Raw genomic sequence first — 23,616 nt, 5'->3', positions numbered from 1 at the left:
TCCAGTGACCGGTTTCATCGCTTTCGCAACATCTTCGAGACTGGTATCTTTATTAAGAAGTTCAGTGTGTTTATACAAAACAGAGGTAAGGATAGAGAATTCAAAGTTGTATGAAAGTAAATTAAATAAAATGATTTTTATCTTAAGAATCATTAACAAAAAATTTTCGGGTTAACTAATGAGTTGATGTAATCCTATTTTAAAGAGTTTAAGTATTGTATATATTAACAAATTACAACAGGGATGGAGAAATACCTTAAAGTAGGTAATATGGAAGTCTAGGCATTTACAGGGCTAATGACCTGTCGTTGGATGGTTTAAGTGGCCACTTTACACACTGTGTAACATTTACCATTTTGCCTATGTTTGAATATCCATATTTCTTAAATTCATCCAATGACTCCCGAGAGGGTGAAATCCAGTTTTTTGTCTACAAACATTTGGATAAACTCAAATATTGTATTGGATATATATTATTTTTAATTTTAATGTCCCATCCATGGCTGAAAGCGATGGAACCGGGCACTGGATATTCCAAATTTGTGGATTAAAGTATCACTCGTCTTTTATTTCTATAATAAATTACAATGAACTTGCATCAAGAATTTTCACTTACAAGCTTAAATGTTTTTATACATATTGCGTACCTTCGTAAATTTAAAATAAAGATGAAAAAATAGCATTGTATTTAGTAACCATTACTCTATAAATATATGATAATGCTATAATGTTCATGTTTATAATATAGAGAACGTTCAACATAAATTTCTACGATATATAAACTACAAATTAAACATTCCAATAAAAAATGTGAATTATAACTATTTATTAACACTGCTTAACCTAACAAAACTTTCTGAAAGAAGAACTATTAATGATCTCATTGTACTGTATAAAATACCAAAAATACTTGAATTGATTAACTTTAGAGTACCCGCTGTCAACACTAGGAGTACTTTATTGTTTCATTGCTCCAGTACTTCTTCCAACCAACAAAACAATTCATTGATACCGAGACTGCATAGTGCGTAGGTTAGGTAACACTTATGGAACTGCTGCAGACATTCTGTCCAATTCTTTACTATCTTATAAGTCCACAATATCATGTCATCATATCAATAGCATGTATTTTATTTTTTATTTTTTGTAAATGCCTTTTGGGCGTTAATGAACAAAATAAATAAATAATTGCCTGCATGCTGTCGCTAATTTCCTTTTTGAATTAAAATTGATATAAATTCATCGTATGAGAGGGTTTTGGATGTCAACAATAAAATTGACATCCAATATCTGTGACATGATGGCCCCGTTCTTTTTTCGAAGACGACATTCTTAAAAGTAATCTCACCTTAAAGTGGTTATAACAGTGCTGGGCCTTCTTCCTGATGAGGTGAGCCTTCTGCTCGAAGTCCACGGCCTCCTGATCGGAGAGTTTCCACTGCGCCTGGTTCCCCACGTAACGCCGGATCCTCTTCACCGTCTCCAAGAGGCTCGGGTGCTTCAGCAGCATCACTTGCTTCACTTCCAGCTCTGCGGAGACAGAACTCAGTGTATTCTTTGTTATGATCGTGTAGCACGATCCCTATCTAAGATCATGTATTGCGAATGTGTCTAAAATATTAAAAACTTCTTTTTTCAATATTTGGGAATTATTATGGATTCTAGCCTGGATATTGCCAACCTAATTTTCAGTGCGTGTTTGGGAATTATTATGGATTCTAGACCAGGTAAGTGGTTATATAGCAGCAAAATAACTGACCTAATATTTTTATGTAAAATCATTAATTCTACATTCGATTGTTGCGAACTCCTGGATTCAATAAATATTAATTTACCTATATGTAGAACTAGACAAAATAGTCTATATTATTGTCACCCTTCTCAAACCAACTATCTTTGTCACTCACCAATACCGCGTATACACAGACTAGGAAACGAGTGTACCTCTCATATGGACATTTTTAACTCGAGTCTCTGTGAATTCAAATCATCTCTTTATAAATATTTGATGATGTTCTATAGTAACGATTAACGAATTATTTGCAAAAGCTACTGATGCTAATGATCTGGTGTTTATTAATTTTATATTGTTTATATCTTTTGTATGCTGACATACATATTTTTCTTGTTATTTTTATTTTTCTTTTTATACCCATGTTTAGATATAGGCCAGTAAAATGTTACAAAAAAACACCTAAAATCGCAAAACGCAATGTAAGGCTGCTTTTTTGGTATGTTGTTTGGACCCATTAGGGGAGTGTGAAACTACGTTTTGCAAGCAAAAAAAAGTTGTGCTACCTGCGTAATACGCGAAAAACTGAAAAAATTTCACACTTTTTTCATTTTTTACAGTTCTATTCAAATACTATGGGCTTTTGACATTAGTTACTAATATCATTTTGAAAGTATATTAAATTGAAAACAATAAAAGCCAACCCACAACTATGTATGTCTTATAGTTTTTGAGATATGATGACATTTTATCTAAAGACGAATTGTTTCAAAAATGTGATCAACCGGGACCCTCAAAAAAAGTAAAATTTATTTTTTCGTAACATTATAATTATTTTGTTTAAAAGTGTGTCAATAAATGACAATAGACTTAACAACTTTTAAAATGTTTTTTTCACCCAAAATTTTTCACCCAAAATTTCATGTTAAGTAAGGCTCATATTTTAAAACTTGTATTGTTGCAATTTTTGTATTTTACAATTACAAGAGAATTATAAGGTTTATAGACCTTATTTTTCACTTAAATGAAAGGTAATTAAATTTGCTAAAACTTAATTAATCACAATTTTTCTGTAAGCGTGAGCGGTTATGCCGATATTCGGCTGAAAACATAAACAAAACTCGAAATTTTAACATTTCTGAAAACCAAGTAAATTTTTCAAGCATCATATCTCAAAAACTATAAGACATACGGTGTTGTGGGTTGGGTTCAATTGTTTTCAATTTGAAAAACTTTCAAAATGATGTTGGTAACTAATGTCAAAAGCTCATAGTATTTGAATTGAAGTGCAAAAACTGAAAAAAGTGCGAAAAATTTTGCAATTTACGCGTATTACGCAGATGGCACAACTTTTTTTCGCTTACAAAACGTAGTTTCACACTCCGCCAACGGGTCCAAACAACACACCAAAAAAGCAGCTTTACATCGCGTTTTGCAATTTTAATGTAGAATATGACTGGCCTAATATTATTTATTATATATGCGGCCTAAGCCAATTACAACAGTTACATGAAGAAACATAAATGCAAGAAACTGAACAAAAAGAACATAAAACTATTTAGCAAAGACAAACAAGGGCAAAACAATAATTGTATACAATATATTCATAAAAACGAAAGACAAAAGACTTTGAGCTAAACCATGCCAATTCAACTTCATCCCACACTGTTTAGTCGCGAAGAGATCTACGAAAAGCCGGAAGATCTATCCCAAAGAATTCCAAGTCGCGTGATGAATTGACTAATCTACACATTCTGGACATTGGGGCATAAAACCAAAATTGCTCTTAGAAGATTTTATAAATAGCAGATTTTGACTTCTGGTGACACGGTTGGGAACATGAAAAGTAATTGATTGCAACAGAGATGGGACATCACTTAAAGCATTAAGTATTTTGAAAATGCATATAAGGTCCATTACAGTTCTACGTCTCTCCAATGAAGACAGATTGAGAGATTGCTCTATTTTAAAATAGGAATAATTACCCCTTTGTAATCCGAGCAACCATGCCACTTTTCTTAAAAAACGGTGTTGGACAGACTCGATATGGTCAATATGAGTCCTGTAGAATGGAGACCAATTAGGAGAAGCGTATTTTAGATGGGGTCGAACTAGTGAGCAATAAAGAGTTTTGATGGTTTTTAAGTTTTCAAATTTTTGTATATCTAACTAACTCATTATATTGTCCTATGTTATATTGTTAAAGGCACTTGTGCCGAATAATAAATAAATATATTAAAATTTACTGAAGTTAGTTTAAATGACTTATTCGGTTACTTGTTTCTGTGATTATAATCGAACGACCGAACACAACTAAGTGAAATTTTTGACTTATACCTAAAAATAAAAGAGGGATGACAGGTAGAAAGGGGAAAAAATCGTCGGTCTCTTTCCGCCTCATTCTTTGTCAGACATTTTGTTATTTTTATGAATATCATGATATTTTCGAACCCCGCATGTCGGCGACAGTATAAAAATTCAATTTTCGCCTTACCAGCCATCTGCCCCAGCAGCTGTATGCAGGTTTGCGTGTCGGGGGAGTTGAAGCTCAGCGCGGCCTGTATCTTCACCTCCATATCCAAGAGCTTGTTTTCAGTACGGAAGAAGTTTAGGCGATTTCTTTGCAAGTCTAGGGAAAAGTCGGGCATTTTAAATTACTATTTTTTATTGAAATTTATTGCAACAGAACGGGAAAACATTTTCAAGAAGTGAATATGGAAGTCAAGGCATTGACAGGACTAATCCAATTGGCATTTTAGTCTTCATAAATTCCTAGCTGTTGTATTCTCCCAGATCTGTCGTGCAGATGGTGTCCCAAATGATTACCAGCAGTCCTTATCACAAAATACTGTGAATGTCTTTTAATATTTATCATATAAAACATTGTTGTATTTATGCGGATATATGAGCCGTTGTAGAGGAGCGTCGGTGGCATGCTTCTTGGCTCAATATCTGCACAGTACCTATGTACATTACATTACTACTATTGTGATTTTTTGGTATTATTATTATCATTGTTTTTAATATTTATTTATACATGTATGTGTATATATATATCAGGGGCGAACCGTCCATATAATCGATTATTCGCAGCTTACCATTAGATTTCACTACCAATAATAATGTTTTATAGTAGTTTAAATTATAGGAGAATAAATAAAATAATCTATATTTATTATAAATAAACGTCACTGTTTATATCTTCCTCAAAAAATAAATATAGGCTGCTAAATGCGCACCCAGCGCATTGCCCGGTTCCGATTATTGCAGCTTATTTTTCAATACAAAATGTATACTGTATTTTAACATTCAAAAACCCAGTGCGTATATTTTCCTTGCTAAGTTCACTTGCAGATTACAGATATTATTTCAAGCTTCTCTATTTGGAGAGTAGCATTTCGAGCGTTATTTCCTAAAGACCATTTTCGTTTGATAGTATTCTGTTGACATATGATGCCAGTTTTTTAGTCCGCGCGTTTTAGCTAGTGGTGCCTCGCTCGGTGTCATCAATTTCTTGCATTATTCATTCTCAGTTTAGAAGGAAACGAAGCTGACGGCTCGACAGTCACGACGTGACATTTTTGTTGCAATATTATTGCGAATATTTTTAATGAATGTTATTGTTATGTTATGTTATGCAATGTAATATGTAAAGTTAAAATTATGTATGTTGGCATAAATTAATTAATTTAAATCTAATCTTATTGTTTTTTTTAATTTTTCAAAAAAAAAATATATATCTTAAAAGAAAAAAAAAAAATTGTGTACATAATGGGAGTGACGTCTTACAATAAAATGTTTACTTTCTTTTATATTAGTACCTAAATATTTGCAGTATAAAATGTAAATTACAAACAAATATACGATGTTTTTAATCAGTGTCAAACAAAAAGGAATTATGAATATACTCATTTTATTATCCTTATTTTTTAACATATTTTATTTTTTTAAACTTTTGCATACATGTACCGTCTTAAAATAATGGAGAATATACCTACATATTACGCAAAGTTATTAATTGTTGTTTGTTTGTTGGGTTATTGGTTAAAATTATTTTGATTAAAAATAAGTAGGCATTGCGTCTTCTGTTGCCAGCAGGTGAAACTGGAGCTGGAGAGATGAAGTTGTTTTTACACAAAACCATAGAAAAAGAATCCGTGTACCTGTGTATACTTTTTTTTTATACGCCTCCACTCATTTGCGAGATTACTTATATGTATGTGTGTACAAATTATTAAAAAAATTAAAGCTTACCTATAAAAAAAGTCACCGTTCGCGACTGATATATATGCATATATTATTATAGATATCAACTACTGTAGCTAGAACATGATATAAAAATAATGTAAGTGAATGCCTCGAACACACACACACCTCGACAAAGGTTATGCCCAATGAGGTGTTCATATATAACAGAAAAAAATAAAAGGTTTTATGAAAAATATTTTTTTTAAAATGTAAATATTGATGTGATATTTAGTAATCACTGTAAAAGTGAAATAGGATAGAATTCATAAGTTAAGTATACCTTGATAAAGAAGCTTGTGTAGCTTTGAAACCGGTCAGTAGAAAAAATAAATTTTTTGTACTTATTAGAAGCATAAAAAATATTTTTTGATTTATTTTGAGTTCCCGCAAAAACGGTTCATTGCATTGGCCGCGCCCCTAATACATCACGATTCAGTAAAATTTTAAGACTTTGTTCGTGACCGTTTAAATTTAAATAAAACATCGTCACAAATCCTGACATGACATCTCTCAAGGCCAAACATGTCGAATTTTTGTGGAAACATATTTTTTAACAATTTTATTTTCAAAATTACGCATGAAAGAAAACATTTCTCCAGAATATCTGTATTGATTTTAAAAATGCCATTAATTTATCTAAATCTCCACGTGCTTTTATTGGAATTTGTAGTTTGTGATATTTCCCTATTATATAAAATATAACTGGATAATTAATTTTACCGAGTTCCCTCTCCTTTTTCAATACTGCGAACTCATCTTCAGTCAGTTGTAAGTTGGCCTCTAGTTGTGTGGGTATTGAATCCGGTTTGATTTCACCACTTTCTGAAAAACCAAAATAGATTTTAAATTAATATAGTAATCAAATTAACTAAAGAACGGAACTGTAGCTTCAGGAGAATACTAAAGTCTGTTCATTTATTTTTTTTAAATTTGTCTTCTTACAATAAACATAATAATAGTAAAATATAGATTATACAAACATCACTCTGTCAGATTTAAAATTTACACTAAAAATGTATTATGTAACTTAGTAGACATTATAATAATAAATATGTACATCTCCCCCCCCCCCCTCCTTATCCTCTCTTCAAGCATTTTTGTCCTTATCCCGCCCAATTTACAGTAACTTAATGTTCTTAAAATTAATATTAAAAAAATCTTTGATTATTGAGTACTTGAAAATAACATTTTTATATGTATAAATTGTATGTATTTATTTGATATGTAATATATATTTTCTTTACTAACTTTGTATACTATGTGGAAATCTGTTATTAGTTCTGAGTTTATACACTATATCTGTTTGTTTACTAAAAATATGTATGTAGAACTGTTGATTTCCCTAATAAAATAAAACAAATAAATAAATAATAAAAGAGTATTAAAAAAAATCGTAATTACATATCAACGAAATACATATTAATAGAAAAATAGCAAACAAAAAATCCCACAAAGGCATGGCCTGTTCGTGGGTATACAAGAAAATGTTAATGAATTTTTGCTCCTATAATAAATAATGGACAGTTATAATATTTTTGTAAAACATAAGAAAGAAAAAATAAAATATTCTGTAAAAGATAATAAGGTATTTTTTTTTATAGTAATTAAAAAAGGAAATAAAAAATATTTAAAAAAAAACACAATAATATTCCTTATTATTAAAGGGCAACAAAATATATCATAGAAAAAAGGAGTTCATATCTTTAGTTTGAATCCAGGATAGTGCGTGTTTTTTAAAAGAAGGAAAATTTTGAAAGTTTGGAATCAATGAAATATTATCAGTAAAAAAAGAATTAAAAATTTTTGGGCCTATAAAATATGCATGTCTCTGTGCGAGCCTCGTTTTACAATGTGGTATCTCTAACACACGATTCCTTCTTTGACTTGGTCTATTTGCATTACTTGTAAATAAATTTTGGTTCTTAAATATATATTTTAAACATTGAAAACAATATATATGTCTTAGATCTAAAAGAATATAAGATCATTATTATAAGAGATTCCAAATAAAGGAACCAGCCGCGTGATACCTGACAGAGAATAGCCTATTTCACACATATCATCTTAATCTAAATGGGCGGTAAAATTACAGTGGATTGACATTTATTTAAAATTGATAATATTTATATTTTTCGTTTTTTTTTTTTAAACTCTATAGTTAGTGACTTGAAAAAAAATGAAAATAAAAACGCTTCGGTTAATATATATATATATATATATATATATATATTTTTTTTAATATTAGCGTTATTATAATTTACCCAAATATTTCAATTTTGGTGAACATTTTTAATGAGTTGTAAATAACTGAAATCAAGTTGGGGTAGAGTGGGGTTCAAACCTTGGACATCTGATCCGTGAGTCCGCAACACTAGCCACGGGACCACAATCCGATTCAAATAATATAGTCAACAAATAAGATTTTAATAATAATTTTATCAAAATCACTATTTAAATTTAGCGAGTACTACCAGGTGAAAATTCTGCAAAAGGAAATCTACTGGAGATTTGTTGGGCTCATGGTGTAGTGGTTTTTGCGTTTGCCAGGCATTAAATAAGTAAATAATTGTAAAACAATTAATATCGATCCACTCTATTGAATTTTATCATGCCGTGTAGATTTTCGCCGTGGTGTGAAATGGGCTAATCATGCGATATCACGCAGTGGGCTCGTGGTTTGCACGTGCACAGCGGTTCAGTCTCCGTGAATGTACGGTAATCAAATGATTTTACTAGCTTATTTTTATAAAACTGAGACACACTGCGAAAAATGGAATAGGTAGACAATTTTTTAAAGTTTTTAAAAAATTCTATACATATCTACTTTTACACATCTAGTAAATGTTATCACTGTAACTCTCCAAAAAAAGAAACTAACTCTTGTGCTTGGAGAGTGACTTACACTGTTGTAGTTGTTTATTTATAAGAGTTGATATAATTTTAAATACATGAGAAAAAAAAACAAAGGATATATAAAGAAAAAACATAAAACAATAGTGCTTTCATACTAATTAAAATGTAATGTAGTTTTTACACGTGTTCAAAAATTTTATTTTCTTTAGATTTACTTTAAATTTATTTATTGATATATTATTTTTAATGGTTTTTAGTTCATTGGGAAGATTATTATAATTTTTTACACCTTTGAAGACAAAGCTGTTTTGACCATGACTTGCGTAGAATTTGGGAATTTTAATATTATGTTGGTATCTGAGTAACTTATTCATCTCAAATTCAATTTATTTGTACTTTTACATCTGAAGGGTGATTTTTCAAAGAGTCCTAGGTCAAAATATATGAATTTCAAAGAATGACATTGTAATTGCAATTTAGGGATCTAAAAGCATAAACGCCACTGTCTATGATCATTGTTTTTGGGAAGAGCAACAAAACCATTAGCGAAAATACTATTTCTTTTAAGTTGAATGTGCACATTGGACGACGGGAACCTGATGCCTTGCAAAGTAGGCGAGCTTGGTTAAGGCTCTCAGGAGGCATCCGAGGTACATGGCCCAGCAAACCGTATCGTCTCCGCCTGATGACAGTCACCAGAGTTTGCTGCGTTCGTTCTCTTATTACTTCATTTCTAATAAAGTCAAACCACTGCATACCCAAGATTCTTCTGAGACACCCATTCTCGAAACTCGGTATTTTGCTGTTTGCGTGCATGAGAAGATGTATGAATGTAGAGGAAGCGAGATCTGTATGCAAAGATAGAGTGTTGTGGCGTTCTATCCTCACTGCCTACCCTTACGGGGAAACGGCGTGATGGTTTGTTTGTTTGTTTGTTTGGTATTTTGCTGTTTTGGGCCCTAGTGAAGTGCCACAATTCGCATCCGTAGAGGAGAATAGGTGTTATGCAGGCGATATAAAAGGCAGCATTTAGTTTTCACTGAGTAAATATCTATATTATACAATGTACATAAAACACACTGAATAAATAAATCAAAATCGAAATTGACTTACCCAATTGGCGTTTTAGTCTTAGTGAATTCCTAGCTGTCGTGTTCTCCCAGATCTGCCGTGCGGACGGTGTCCCAAATGATTCCGGGCGGTCCTAATCACAAAGTAATGTATGACCATCTTTTTTCTGCTTACGTTGGCAGCTGGTATTATAAAAAAAGTTCATTTTTAAGTTTGACAGCTGGCTTTTGGCTGTTTTGTTTGCTTTGGAGCGCATTCCTGTCGTCCTTATAAATGATATTTAAGCCAAGATTTTAGATTGTTCAAATTTTTTAATACAAGGACTGGTCTACAAAATAAAATACAAGATAGGAAGCTGTCAAGATTAGAATATTACAACAAAGATGAAGAACACTTTAAAAAAGGGATTATAGAAGACAGGCCTTATGATCTGTCATTGGATGGTTTAAGTAGCCACTTTACATACTGTGTAACATTCACTATTCTGCCTATATTTGAACATCTATATTCCTTCAATTTTTCCATCTGCTGATATTTGTGAAGTTAAAGAGCTTAAACCTTTATCGATACTAGTGAGATTCATCTGACTGAATTATTTTATGTACGTACTAGGCAATGCCTGAATTTTTCTTCAAATTTTAATACTTCTTGGATCAGACCTGCAGGTGTCTCATCATCATCATTTCTGGTATACGAGATTTAGGTAGTATACTCGACACTAAACTTTCTTTTACAATTCATATTGAACATGTTATCAATAAATCCTTAAAACTCCTTGGATTTATTGACAGAAGCGCAACTGACTTCAAAAATATCAATACTCTTAAAACTCTCTTCTGTTCCCTAGTTCGCCCGCACCTAGAGTATTCCTCTGTTATCTAGTCTACATATTATGATATTCACATAAAAAATATTGAATCAGTTCAACATTGATTTTTAAATAAGATAGGCTGGAGGTTGGGCATATCCAGAGACCAATATACGTATAATGAGTTAGACACTAGCTTGAATATATCTTCTCTTGAAAACCCTCAAAATAAATCCGAGCTTAGAAGGACTTGAGTCCTATTTAAAGTTCTCAACTCACTCTTTGATGCGCCTGAACTACTGAGCTCAATAAAATTAAATATCCCTGCTCCCGCTGCTCTAGTGACAATGTGCCATATACTATTGAGCTCAATAAAATTAAATATACCAACTAGAAACCTCAGACAAAACTTACTCTTTCATACCGATAACCATAGAACTAACAATGGTTTTCATTCCCCTATGCCCAGAATTCTCAGGTCTGCCAACAAACATACCAGTCTTGATTTCTTTGATAACAAGTTGTCTTCTTTCAAACGATCTCTGAATCAAATTCAATTTTAAACACCTCTCTCCCGCTTCCACTCCCACCGAGTCTACTATATACCATTGTGCCTTCCTACTTTCCTTTATAATAATTATCTATGGGTAAATATGTCCTTACAAATGCCCATCGGACGTATATATAAATAAATAAATCATCATTCCCTTTCCGCACCTAATGGTGCATAGGGCACTGCATTGGTATCCAAATCGAATCGAATGCGAGACAGATAAATTAAATTTACCTGGAATAATTTTATGCCAACAAACTTTCCATCGGGCAGAAGGCAGAGAAGAATATTTTCCTTGGGTTGAGGATCCTCTGAAAAAAAAAACTATGAATTAATAGCGATGAAAAAATCAATTATATTTATCATATTCAACGAAGGCCCTGTTGCACACAATATTAGACATATTCAAAAGGTCCGTTTTTTGTACTGTGATGTCTTCATATGTTGGGTCTTATTTGCTTATGCCAAGGTTCTCTTACTGCTCTGGGATTTGACTCTAATAATACAGAGGACAGTAATATAAAACTACAAAGTCGAAAGGTTTGAAAGTTGTTAGGGTCATCGATTGAGATGATCGGGATGTCTTGACCTTTTTAATTGATACGTCATTTTGTTATTTTATGTACCCAACAGGCGCGCGCAGTGACTGTAGTTAGATTATAATTATCAGTAGAGATGCTGACAAAAAATAATGTTTTTCAAATTTTAAGTTGGCTAAATAGATATAGCTATATAATAAAATACACTTTGATTGACAGATTCTTCAACTGCCAGTAACCTGAAGTTTGGACCGATTCCACACCCTCGTTACTCCCTCGATCTTGCGCCTTGTGAGAGACCTCGAGGGTAATAATCATCACACCTCGGACGATCAACTGAAGGCAGCTATCAAGTCCAGGATTCGAGAAAAGTCGGAAGAATTTTTCAATGACTGAATGAAAAATCTTGTTACACGTTGGGAGAAATGTGTTAGACTATTAACATATTAAGAGAAGGTAATATAGAAGTCTAGGCATCTACAGAGCTTATGACCTGTCAATGGCTGGTTTAAGTGGCCACTTTACACACTGTGTTACATTCACCATTCTGCCTATATTTGAACATCTATATTCCTCCAATTCTTCCATCTGTTGATGTTTGTGAAGTTAAGTTATTAATCAACAGATGGAAGAATTGAAGGAATATAGATGTTCAAATATAGGCAGAATGGTGAATGTTACACAGTGTGTAAAGTTGCCACTTAAACCAGCCATTGACAGGTCATAAGCCCTGTAGATGCCTAGACTTATATATCACCTTCTCTTAAATGTTCTTCATCTCTGTTGTAATATGTTAATGTTAACAGCTCCCCAGGGAATTGAATCCAGTCCTTGTCTACAAAAATTTGAACAAACTCAAAATATTGTGTTAGACTATGTTAAAAAAATAAATATATGATTTTAAAGCTTAAGAATTGTACTTCAATGTACATTTTGCTCGATCTTGCTATTTGTATCTGTTCGCATTCTACAAGCATGTGCGCATTACTTTTGAGCCTACCCTCATAATACAGATTTCATTTCAAGCAAGTCGGGACGTGAAAATAAAACAGCATCAGGTATCTACGGTCAGCAACAAAAACGAAATATTATTTTTATTATAAAAATATTCAATGCGAAAACAAAGGCACACAGGTAAATAGAAATATAAATATGATCAGATATTATTAATCTAACTCGTGTATTGTACAGTTGTAAAGGATTATTGGCCCAGATATATTTTGTTTTGTACGGTAAGTATTATTGGTAATCTGTTATTGTTCCAAAAATAAATCAATTAGCATTAGCATTTAATATGTTGCATCTTTTTCATTTAATTACCACAAAAATCGATTTTAAAAAATTAGCATTCATTTTCATCAGTAATACCAATGAACCCACTTTAGTCCTTAAAATATAGCTTGATTAAAATGACAGCTGTCAAACTAATGTCACTAGTGATGGGAATTACCGATCACTGATCATGTACCGATCAAATCGATTTTATAAATTTTTTCATGCAAACATGAGACTGTTTCAGAAAATTGATATAAAAACGCAAAAACAAACCTATTATAGTGTGTTTAAGACAATTATTCACCAAAAAATAAGACATTTGTACTTTTTTCCATGAACAACATCAAATGAATTATTTTTTTATTCAAGCGATTTACATTGATCAATTTGTCACATCTCTAACATTTTCACAAAATGACGTACCTTGTAAGAACGTCGTTAATAATTAGGTTGATTTATATGTCAAGCATTGGTCATGCCCTTACAGTCCTTAAAATATCAGCTGCCAAACTAATGTCACTAGTGATGGGAAATTACTGATCACTGATCATGTACCGATCAAATCGATTTTATCAATTTTTTCATGCAAACATGAGACTGTTTCAGAAAATTGATATAAAAACGCAAAAACAAGCCTATTATAGTGTGTTTAAGGCAATTATTTACTGAAAAATAAGACATTACTTACTTTTTTTAATGAATAACAACAAATGAATTATTTTTTATTCCATCGATTTACGTTAATCAATTTGTCTCATCTCTAACATTTTTGCAAAATGACGTATGTAACCTTGTAAGAACGTCGTTAATTATTAGGTTTATTTAAGTTTTTTTTTAGTTTTAAAGCTGATTTTATATCAACAATTTTTGATTATGTCCAAATGCTTGCAGACTGGCTGGATTTCCTCCCTAGGGAGTTGTTCATATTTAAATTTATTTCAACAGAGAGGGAAAACATTTTTGAAAAGGGAATATGGAAGTCTAGGCATTTACAGGGCTTATGACCTGTCATTGGCTGGTTTAAGTGGCCACTTTACACACTTTTTGTGTAACATTCACCATTCTGCCCATGTTTGAACATCCACATTTTCTCAACTCTTCCATCTGTTGACTTTTGTGAAGTAAAAGAGCTGAAACCTTTCTCACGTGGGTGAGATTCTCAAAAATGTTTTCCCTCCCTGTTGAAATAAATTTAAAACTGATTCTATATAATTATTTTGATTTATATGTCAAGCATTGCATAAAAAAATAAATTGACATGCCAGATACGAATGATTTTTGTGTGTCAATGTAAATCACTCCTTAGACGTTACTACAAAGTTATATCAACACTTTTTTTGACAACTGTCATTATTTCTAATCAAGCTGTATTTTAAGGACTATAGGTTATAATGATGAAATATTACAAACAATACAATCAAATTATTTTACAAATAATTAAGCACCTCGAAGCATGGGCTTCAATCCGATACAAAACTCATCGAGATTCGAAGTTTGATCCAACTCTTCGACATCATCGGAATCATCTTCAGACCCATTTGAAATTTTCTTAGTGAATTTATGATTATTTTTCACATTCGTTACATCGCTGGAAGCACTCGAACTGCTTTTGAAATCTGACATGCGAAAGTTGTCGCTGGCGTCGCTGTGCGAAGTCTCGCCCCAGGCATCAAAATCAGATTCAGTGACTTCAAGGGCTGATTTCATCCTTTTGTTTGCCGCTTTTGCACAATGACGGGGCGGACGCGATACGGACTTCGGCGTAATCAGATTATACCTTACGTTTTCCTTAAGCTGATTTAAAACATCGCTTCTTTTGCGCAGTTTCCTTCGCCGTACGTTGACATTTTTGGATCGCTTGATCGCATTACTCCCGTACTTTAAATTAAAAGAAAACTGGTTTTTAAGGGAGTTATATTTCATTGTAAGTTTTGTTTCGTCATCGGAAAAATTGCTCGTAACTACTTCGTTTGATCTCCGAGCGTTCGGCAATTTCGTCACAGGGTTTACGCCGTTAAAAATCTTGAAAAAGGAGATGTAGAAAAATGAAGGCACTGTATACCACGGAACTGCTTTAGCAGTATAACAAACAAAACAACTTAAAGGTTTAGCAGCTGGATTTTCATTGAATTTTGCAACAGTTATCTCTGAGCTTGGTTTGAATGTATTTTCATTAGTTTTCGAAGCTTCTTCAGTATGATTTGTAAGCATTTTTCCTTTGTAATCCTTCCGCATGGCGTAAAACGGTCCGTTGTAAATTAAGCTTTCGTCGGAGTTCAGTTCTGTTTCCGAAAACGAACTTATGTAGTAGCAGAATACGTTAGGATCGACGCAATGTTCGTCTTCGTTAGAATACTCGGAGGAAGAGCTCAATGCATCGCGATCATTATACGATATGTTTCTCTGATGTAGACTTCTATGGAACTTTCTATAAGTTCGATTTTCCTTGTAATGCAAGCGGAGAATTTCGTCATGAATCTTTTTAAATAGAATTTTATCACGCCATGATATTTGAGATGTTTGAAACGGGCGTTGCGTGGGGTTACAATTGGTCTTCTGTTCGGGCACCATACAAAAATTACCTGTGTTAAGTGATGCCGGATTCGCAATACGTTTTTTCGCGCTTCGAATCGGCAAATTCCTGAATTTAATTTTTATTTTATCTTTGTGTACCGTGTTGTAAATGTTTTTAATTTTTAATTTATAATCAGACAGAGTCAAGAATGGTTCCGTTAATTTTTCACAATTGCCATTTTCATCTTCAATATCGGTCAAAAGTATTGCGTCTTTATGCGTTACAATTTCGTTTACGATAAGGATGTATTTGCGATGTTTCGGGGTGGGATTCTTCAACTTCGAATAATAATCATACACCAGTATTGATTTTGATATTCGAGTTCCGTTCGGAGTTAACATGATACTGCTATCAAAATCAGAAATATTATCCATCGTACTATCTTCGTTGAAAAAAGATGGATCGATGAAACTATCCGTTTCGCACATCTGTCCAAAATCGTTAAAATCGTGTAAAAAATTGTTCTCGCATATGTTTGACTTAATTACATTTTCTTGGGTGTAATTTGGAATATTCCTCTGTGAATAAGCTTCATTCTCAACGTCCTGAACATGTGAATATTCTTCATGTAAAATGTTACAACTCTCAACAAGCAATCCGGCAAAACTGTTACAAACGTCTACATAAGAATTTGAATTTTTCGGAACAGATTCTAAATTGTTTTGTTGGACATTCTGATACATATTTTGCAAATTTTCATCATAATTAGTGTTCGGATAAGCCGTAGAGTAATTGCAATTAAAATATTGAGTCATATTAAAATTCGGTTCGTTTGAAAACGGTGGACAGTTGTTTGTTTGAAGAGGAATGATTTCAGAGACATCTTTAAAAAAGCTTTCGTTTGTTTGCGTTCCGAATTTTGAATTTTCAGCGTTGCCGCGCTCAATTGTTTCAGTAGCATTTAATAAAGGAACATTAACACATTGTATATTTGCAGTTCCATTTGTGAGTTCTTCGTCGATAGACATATCAGAATCGAAATCGTCCATTAAAACTGCGTCAATTTTGGCGACGTTTTCATCATTCTTATTTTCACGGACGGAACATTCCGGAATCTCGGATATATTTTTCGTCTTATTTTGACTTTCTGGAAAATGTTCAATGTTATTTTGTTGCATACTGACACACGTTAACAAATTTTGCGTGGAAACATTTTCCAAATTAGCATACGACTTTGAGACATCATTAAGCAATGCAACATTTTCGCAGAGGATCGGTTCAGAAATTTTTTCGTGGCTTATTTTTGCGCTATCTTGACTGCAGTGCAATTCGCAATCATTTGATTCTAAAACTTGAACATTATTTCGATGCAACAAATCGCATATTTTTTGCGAATGCGCCTCATTTCCTAAAGAGGACTTTTGGCTAGCGAATCCTAAAAAAACGCTTAAACCGCTATCGTCCGACGCATTTTGGAACAATAATTCGGAAGTAATTTTTTCAGGAAATTTGTAATTTTTTTTTCCTTCATCGGTAAAACTTGAATCTACAGATAAAATATCGATGTTATTACTTTCAATTTCTTTCGCAGGGCAATTTTCGGAATTTATCAAAACATTTTTCACTGTGGATTCCATGAAACGTTTAATATCACCAAAATGAATATTATCGGAAGACACGTCTATCGTAGAAAAATTAACGTCTTCACGTTCAAAATCTGCTTCTTTACAACATTCGACATTAGCTTTTAATATTATATTAATGTCTTCAATCCACATTTTGGCCCTTCGCTTTCTCAGTTCCTTTAGATCAGATACAATATCTTCGTCGCGCAAACTTTGCACTGCGGTAACACTCTTGTCTATGATTTCGCATTCGTTTTTTAAATTACTTATGGCTTCCATTTTGCCAAAATCGAAACTGAAACTTCCTTTTAAATTTGGCACCAAACCCAAATGGTTTTTATTATTTTCTTCAAAAAGTAATGGCTGTTTCGAAGAATCTATTTGACTCCCATAAGAAGAAGAATTTTCTAGACTTCTGAGAACTTTGGACTTCATAAAATCATAACAAGAAGTAGTTAGATTATTTTTTAACTTATTGATACTTCCAGCCAGAATGCAGTGGGTTTTTAAAAATGCTACGAACTTGCCGTTCTTTTCGTTTAAAGTCAGGCTCAACTCACAATTTTCAGAATTTTTTTGCAAAGTTAAACTCGCATCTGAAAATTTACCATCGCGTCTATCTGTTATTTTCGATAGATTGTTTGAAACGTGTACATTATCGCGACAATCGGCATTCGGTGCTTCGATTGATGTACGATGTTCACATTTGTTCATGTAAAACAATGCGGTCTCTTTGGAAAAGTCAGTAATTACATTCACTGGACGAGAAATGCTATGATACTCCTTGTTAGACTTTTGTCCCATTGAGCCAAAGATCGTGTCAAATCGTTCGATCAACTGACAATACGATACATCTTCTTCGTCTAATTTTGGGTTTAAAGACTCCCATATCCACTGCTTGATGCAGAAACACCAAATATTGTATTTATCGGTCTTATTCACAAGCACAAAACAATTTTTCAATGTCTGTATTGAATTTGAACAAACTGCAAAGCCACTTCGTCCTTTGCTTCTTGTTTGCACCTTATTAAAAAGCACGGGACAATTTTCCAATGGCAGCACAGAATTTGAACAAACTGCAAAACCACTCTGTCTTTTACTTCTTGTTTGTACCTTATTCACAGGCACGGGACAATTTTCCAATGGCAGCACAGAATTTGAACAAACTGCAAAACCACTCTGTCTTTTACTTTTTGTTTGTACCTTATTCACAGGCACGGGAGATTTTTCCGATGGCAGCACAGAATTTGAACAAACTGCAAAACCACTCTGTCTTTTACTTCTTGTTTGTACCTTATTCACAGGCACGGGACAATTTTCCAATGGCAGCACTGAATTTAAACAAACAGCAAAACCACTTTGTCCTTTGCTTCTCGTTCGCACATTTTCCACAAGCACGGGACAATTTTCCAACGGCAGCACTGAATTTAAACAAACAGCAAAACCACTTTGTCCTTTGCTTCTCGTTTGCACTTTTTCCACAAGCACGGAACAATTTTCCAATGGCAGCACTGAATTTAAACAAACTGCAAAACCACTTTGTCCTTTACTTCTTGTTCGCACCTTATCCACAAGCACGGGACAATTTTCCAATGGCTGAATTAAATTTGAACAAACTTTAAAACCACTTTGACTTTTGCTTCTTGTTTGCACCCTATTCATAACAGAAAAGTTACTTTCCTTTTTCAATAAATCAAATTTACTACCACTTTTCCCAATTTGCTCTTCTGTAAGCTCTCTATAATCTATCTTCACCAACGTCCTATGTGATCTTCTGTGATTATCCATTTTTAATAAAAGAATATTTAAAATCTAGTGTCAGCAAACAACTTTACATTTTTGGAGGTAAATATGAAAAAAAAAATGTTGCCAAGGAGTAAAAATGAAAAAAAAAAGAATAGATTAAAAATAACTAGGTGAGTACTGACATTTCTTTTTTCATAACTGATGATGTTTGATGTTACCATTGTAATAAATACAAAGTGGTTTCACAGATAAAATTAATTAGTAAAAAGATCCTACTTATCAAATAAAAAGTTACTGTAGGTGTGTTGAAAAAATATATGTATATATTTATATTTGTTATAACAATCATACTGTCGCCATTCAGGCAAGGTTTCTAACCCTAAAAATGATAGTTTTGAGTTAAATATGCCATTCGAAGCGTAACATTATGTTTTTTAATAGGCAAACGTCACCAAGGTAACTTAGTAAGAAAAAGGTTGCAAATCCAAATTAATTGTTTTTCACTTTGTGACTTTTTTATTACTAGCTTTCATCCGCAGCATTGCTACGCAGATCGCCTTGATCTCCAAACATTCAAACTGTGAATTTTCAAAATGATGTTTATCGACGACGAAAGTCTTTTAATATATGTCTCACCAATATAAATTAGAAAAAGATCAACGTAAATTCTTAAGATTTATAAATTTTAAATTATCAATTCCTCTTGAGCAAATTGATTATAATTCTTTAATGTGTATTTAAACTTAACTTAAAAACATTATCTAGTAGACGGACAATTAGTGATTTGATGATTTTGTATTCAATTTTAAATAGTGGTTGGACGTCCTTGATTTAACGAACCTAATAACATTTAATGTACCTTTAACTCAGACCTGTCAGACTAACAAAGAGCTATTTTATATAAACAAATCTAGTGGCAATTTATATATTTACTCGCCTATTCAGAGACTGTCCCGGGATTAAAAGATGATTTCTTAAAGCTAGAAATGGCTGCAAGTGACATGGGTCCTAAAATAAATATATCTAAGACTAAATATATGTTTGCAAGAAAGTCACAAATAAACTATGTACAGCAGGCAATTGACGTTGGGTCACACCACATAGACAATGTCAACTCCTTTAAATATTTAGGTACTGAAATGACTAAGGATAACAATTATAGCACCGAGATTAGAGCACGGCTATCGGCAGCAAACAGATGTTATTATGGCTTGTTTAAACATCTGAGATCCAAATTGCTCATTAGAAAAACTAAGACCATTATTTACAAAACTCTCCTTTGACCGGACATTGCATATGGTGCGGAATGCTGGGTCATGAACAAGAGATGAAAATATGGTGTTAGTATTTGAAAGAAAAATATTAAGGAAGATATTTGGTGCTGTCAACCAAAATGGAGTGTGGAGGAGACGGTTTAATCATGAATTAGAGGCACTGTATGGTGAACCCAACATTGCACAATTCATCAAAATAAGAAGATTACAAAGGTTGGGGCATGTGCACAGAATGAATGATAACCGCACCCCAAAAAAGATTTTTTATACGAACGAATTATTAATGATAGAATAATTTATTGGGTTATTTAGCCATTTTGTGTTCGAGTCTCTATTGTTTTTATGGATTTATTTATTTCAATTTCTTTCCATTGAATTTGTGTTCTTGTAATCATTTATTTTATACTCGCTATTATGTAGTTCATAGTTGGTAATTACCATATCTGTGTATTTTTTAAATGTAAAAGCCCGCCAGGGCGTTTAAATTAAATAAATAAAATACAAAGCATAAGAAAACAATAAAAAAAATTATAGACTGATTATAGATTTCACATTTATTATGAATACAGGAGGGGGAAACAATAAATAATACTAAAAAATATATTTTTAAAAATTCAACATTACCTTCGCCTTTGCTAAATGGTTCTTGTATATCTTCCAATTCATTCTGAAAATTAAAAGTTTTGATTACTTAATATGGGAGAAAAATAAACATAATTATGACAGGAGCATAGATGTTTGTATGAATTATTTTTATTTAAACATAATATGAATGATGTGTAGCTACAATCATTCCAAAATATCAACATATTATCTCAAGTCTACAAAAACATGGAAATAACATTGACTCCATATTTATGTTAAATTTGCTGAATGGCTCAATTGATGTACCATCGTTACTGGAACAGGCGGCATTCAATATTCCGATCCGCCGGTTGCGAAATAATAATGTGCAGTTCCTCGATCAACACAGCACAAACTATGGCTCGCAAGCACCAATGTCCCGATTGTGTCGTATTGTAAACTCGAGACAAGATCTGGACTTTTTCGGTGTAAGTCTTTATAGTTTTAAAAATTCACTAAGATAGACCGGATCTTGTCTTGAGGTAGTAATTTATTTTTTTTTGTCCTAGCTTTAATTTTATTTAGTTGTATTTTATTTAATTAGTGCCTGTATAAGAAATTGTATTTACCATCGTTAGAATGGACTGCATAAGTCCGTCAAATAAATAAATATTATAACAGAGACGAAGAACATTTTAGAGAAGGTAATATAGAATTCTAAGCGTCTACAGGGCTTATCACCTGTCGTTGGCTGGATTAAGTGGCCACTTTACATACTGTGCAACATTCACCATTCTGCTCGTATTTGAACGTCTATATTCCTTCAATTCTTCAATCTGTTGATGTTTTTGAAGTTAAAGAGCTGAAACCTTTATTAATGCGGATGAGATTCATCTGATCGAATTATATCACCTACATACTAGGCAACGCCTGAAATTTTTATTTTTCAATTTTTATACTTCTTCATGGACCAGGTGGATTTATCAAAAATATTTTAAGTTTGTTCAAATTATTGTAGACAAGGACTGGATTTAACTTCCTGGGGAGCTGTTAATATTAACATATTATAACAGAGACGAAGAACATTTTAAAGAAGGTATATTAGGTTCAGAACTCACCACATTAACTAAATTATATCTATCTCCGATTTTCTTGACCAGATCCCCGTTCTGGACGCCTTTCTTCGTCTTCTTTCCTTCCTTGCTTGTCAGCTTGTCGAGTTTGACGGGGGTCGCCACCGTCTCCGGCTCGGCCACCGTCTCCGGTTCCCTCGGAATCGGTTCCTCGGCTGCGGCAGGCGGGGCGGGGTCTTCGGAGGAAGGCGACTGGAGCTTGGCTCGCTTTCCACCGGGTTTGGAGTCTGGGGACACCTCTTTGGATTCGTCGGCATATCTGAAATATTGAAACAGTTTTTCTTTTTGCAACACAACAGGCCAGATGGCCCAATTACAGTACAGACTCCTTAGCGTGTCATGCCTAGTTCGTATTTTATATACACCTAATAATATTAAGTAATTTAAAGACAATTTGTATGTTTCTGCTTTACAGATATTTATTCCTGCATTTTTGGGTTCTTTGGTTGTAATAAGGAAGTTAAGTGTCTTTTTTTAAAAAAAATAAATTGTTAATAGAATGTTAAACTAAGCCAAAAAAAATAAATAAAATATTCTATATATCGTATTATCAGTGCTTTGATTTTTTTAAAGTTTTGTATTTCTGAAATAACTGTGTGTCGTCAGAGGTTGCTCTATGACAGTTCCTCCAATTGGTTCGTTTACGGTGACCAAACCGGATATCCTTTAATGCTCTCATATCATTGGATGATTCATATGAACCAGTGACGTCATTCAGAGTAGTGCGTTTTATTAAAAAAAAAATTTTTTTTTTCATACATTTTTAAGAAATTTTACTGTACAATTTAATGCTCTAATTTTTACCGCGTGCAAGATAAAAATTTTTGTACCCAATTTCCTGTAGGGCTGAAGTTCCTCATTATAGTTATAAAACATTTATTATTTATGAACATATTTAAAAAAATTGCATTGTAAATGGCTAATATTGCTCAATAATTTTTTTAATAAAAAAATTTTTGCTAATTTTTTTCTTCAGTACCCTCCATTTACATCTTACCTGTATTTACCATTGAGGTATGTAACTAGAGTAAGCATGAGAGTTCACAATATGGTCCTGCGGCCAATTGGCATGTGATTGATAGAACGGACTTTAGTCTATTGCGAGCAGTCCCCGGCTACTTTTGAACTTTTGTCTCCACGCAATTACTAAAATGCCCACATGTATGCTAAGATACTGCACAAATCGATCTAGAAAAGTGATGGTATAATCTTTCAACGGTAAGTAATGTTCTTATCATTATTATTATTATGGATAACTTATATAACGCCATTTTCGTAATATAATACCCCAAGGGCGCTTTACAAAGTGATTATATAAAAATATAAATTTAATTTTAACTTTTAAAATAATGTACTTTGTCACCACATGCTAAGAATTTATTCAAACGATTTAGAGAACAAGTATCAATACTTGTTTAAAATAGATATTTTAATGTCAAAAAACCTCTTATTAATATGTTACCAATTAGTGAGTTTTGTCCTGTCTCTGTCCTGCTCAGTTGGTCGGGCGTGGTGAAACGATAAACAAAGGTGACGCGTATGCGGAAGGGAGTTTTGATTGAGTGTTTTGAGTGATGAAAATGAGGCAGATCTGGGGCGCAAGGCTGACAATTTTCCCTTTATGTATCAAATTATCGAGATATGCGCAATTTGATCACCAATGCAGTGTCCTATGCACCA

At 32.8% G+C, this 23,616-nt stretch overlaps 1 protein-coding gene across 1 annotated transcript in view; it reads right to left on the bottom strand.

The window, feature by feature from the left end:
- Window positions 1-23,616, bottom strand: part of Jasper (JIL-1 anchoring and stabilizing protein) — a 40,188-nt gene that overhangs the window by 2,336 nt on the left and 14,236 nt on the right. The window contains exons 8-14 of the mRNA XM_088242462.1: window positions 21,922-22,195; window positions 20,864-20,906; window positions 11,500-11,576; window positions 9,947-10,037; window positions 6,701-6,802; window positions 4,227-4,361; window positions 1,349-1,530 (exon numbers count right to left, since the gene is read on the bottom strand). Coding sequence (XP_088098588.1) covers window positions 1,349-1,530; window positions 4,227-4,361; window positions 6,701-6,802; window positions 9,947-10,037; window positions 11,500-11,576; window positions 20,864-20,906; window positions 21,922-22,195 — 904 coding nt within the window. The remainder of the gene's footprint in view (window positions 1-1,348; window positions 1,531-4,226; window positions 4,362-6,700; window positions 6,803-9,946; window positions 10,038-11,499; window positions 11,577-20,863; window positions 20,907-21,921; window positions 22,196-23,616) is intronic.

Source organism: Micrasema longulum, unplaced genomic scaffold (assembly GCF_059751315.1).
Source record: "Micrasema longulum isolate JH-2025_06_02 unplaced genomic scaffold, ASM5975131v1 h1tg000140l, whole genome shotgun sequence".
In the NCBI taxonomy this organism is placed as follows: domain Eukaryota; kingdom Metazoa; phylum Arthropoda; class Insecta; order Trichoptera; family Brachycentridae; genus Micrasema; species Micrasema longulum.
This window is presented reverse-complemented; position numbering and strand designations above follow the sequence as displayed.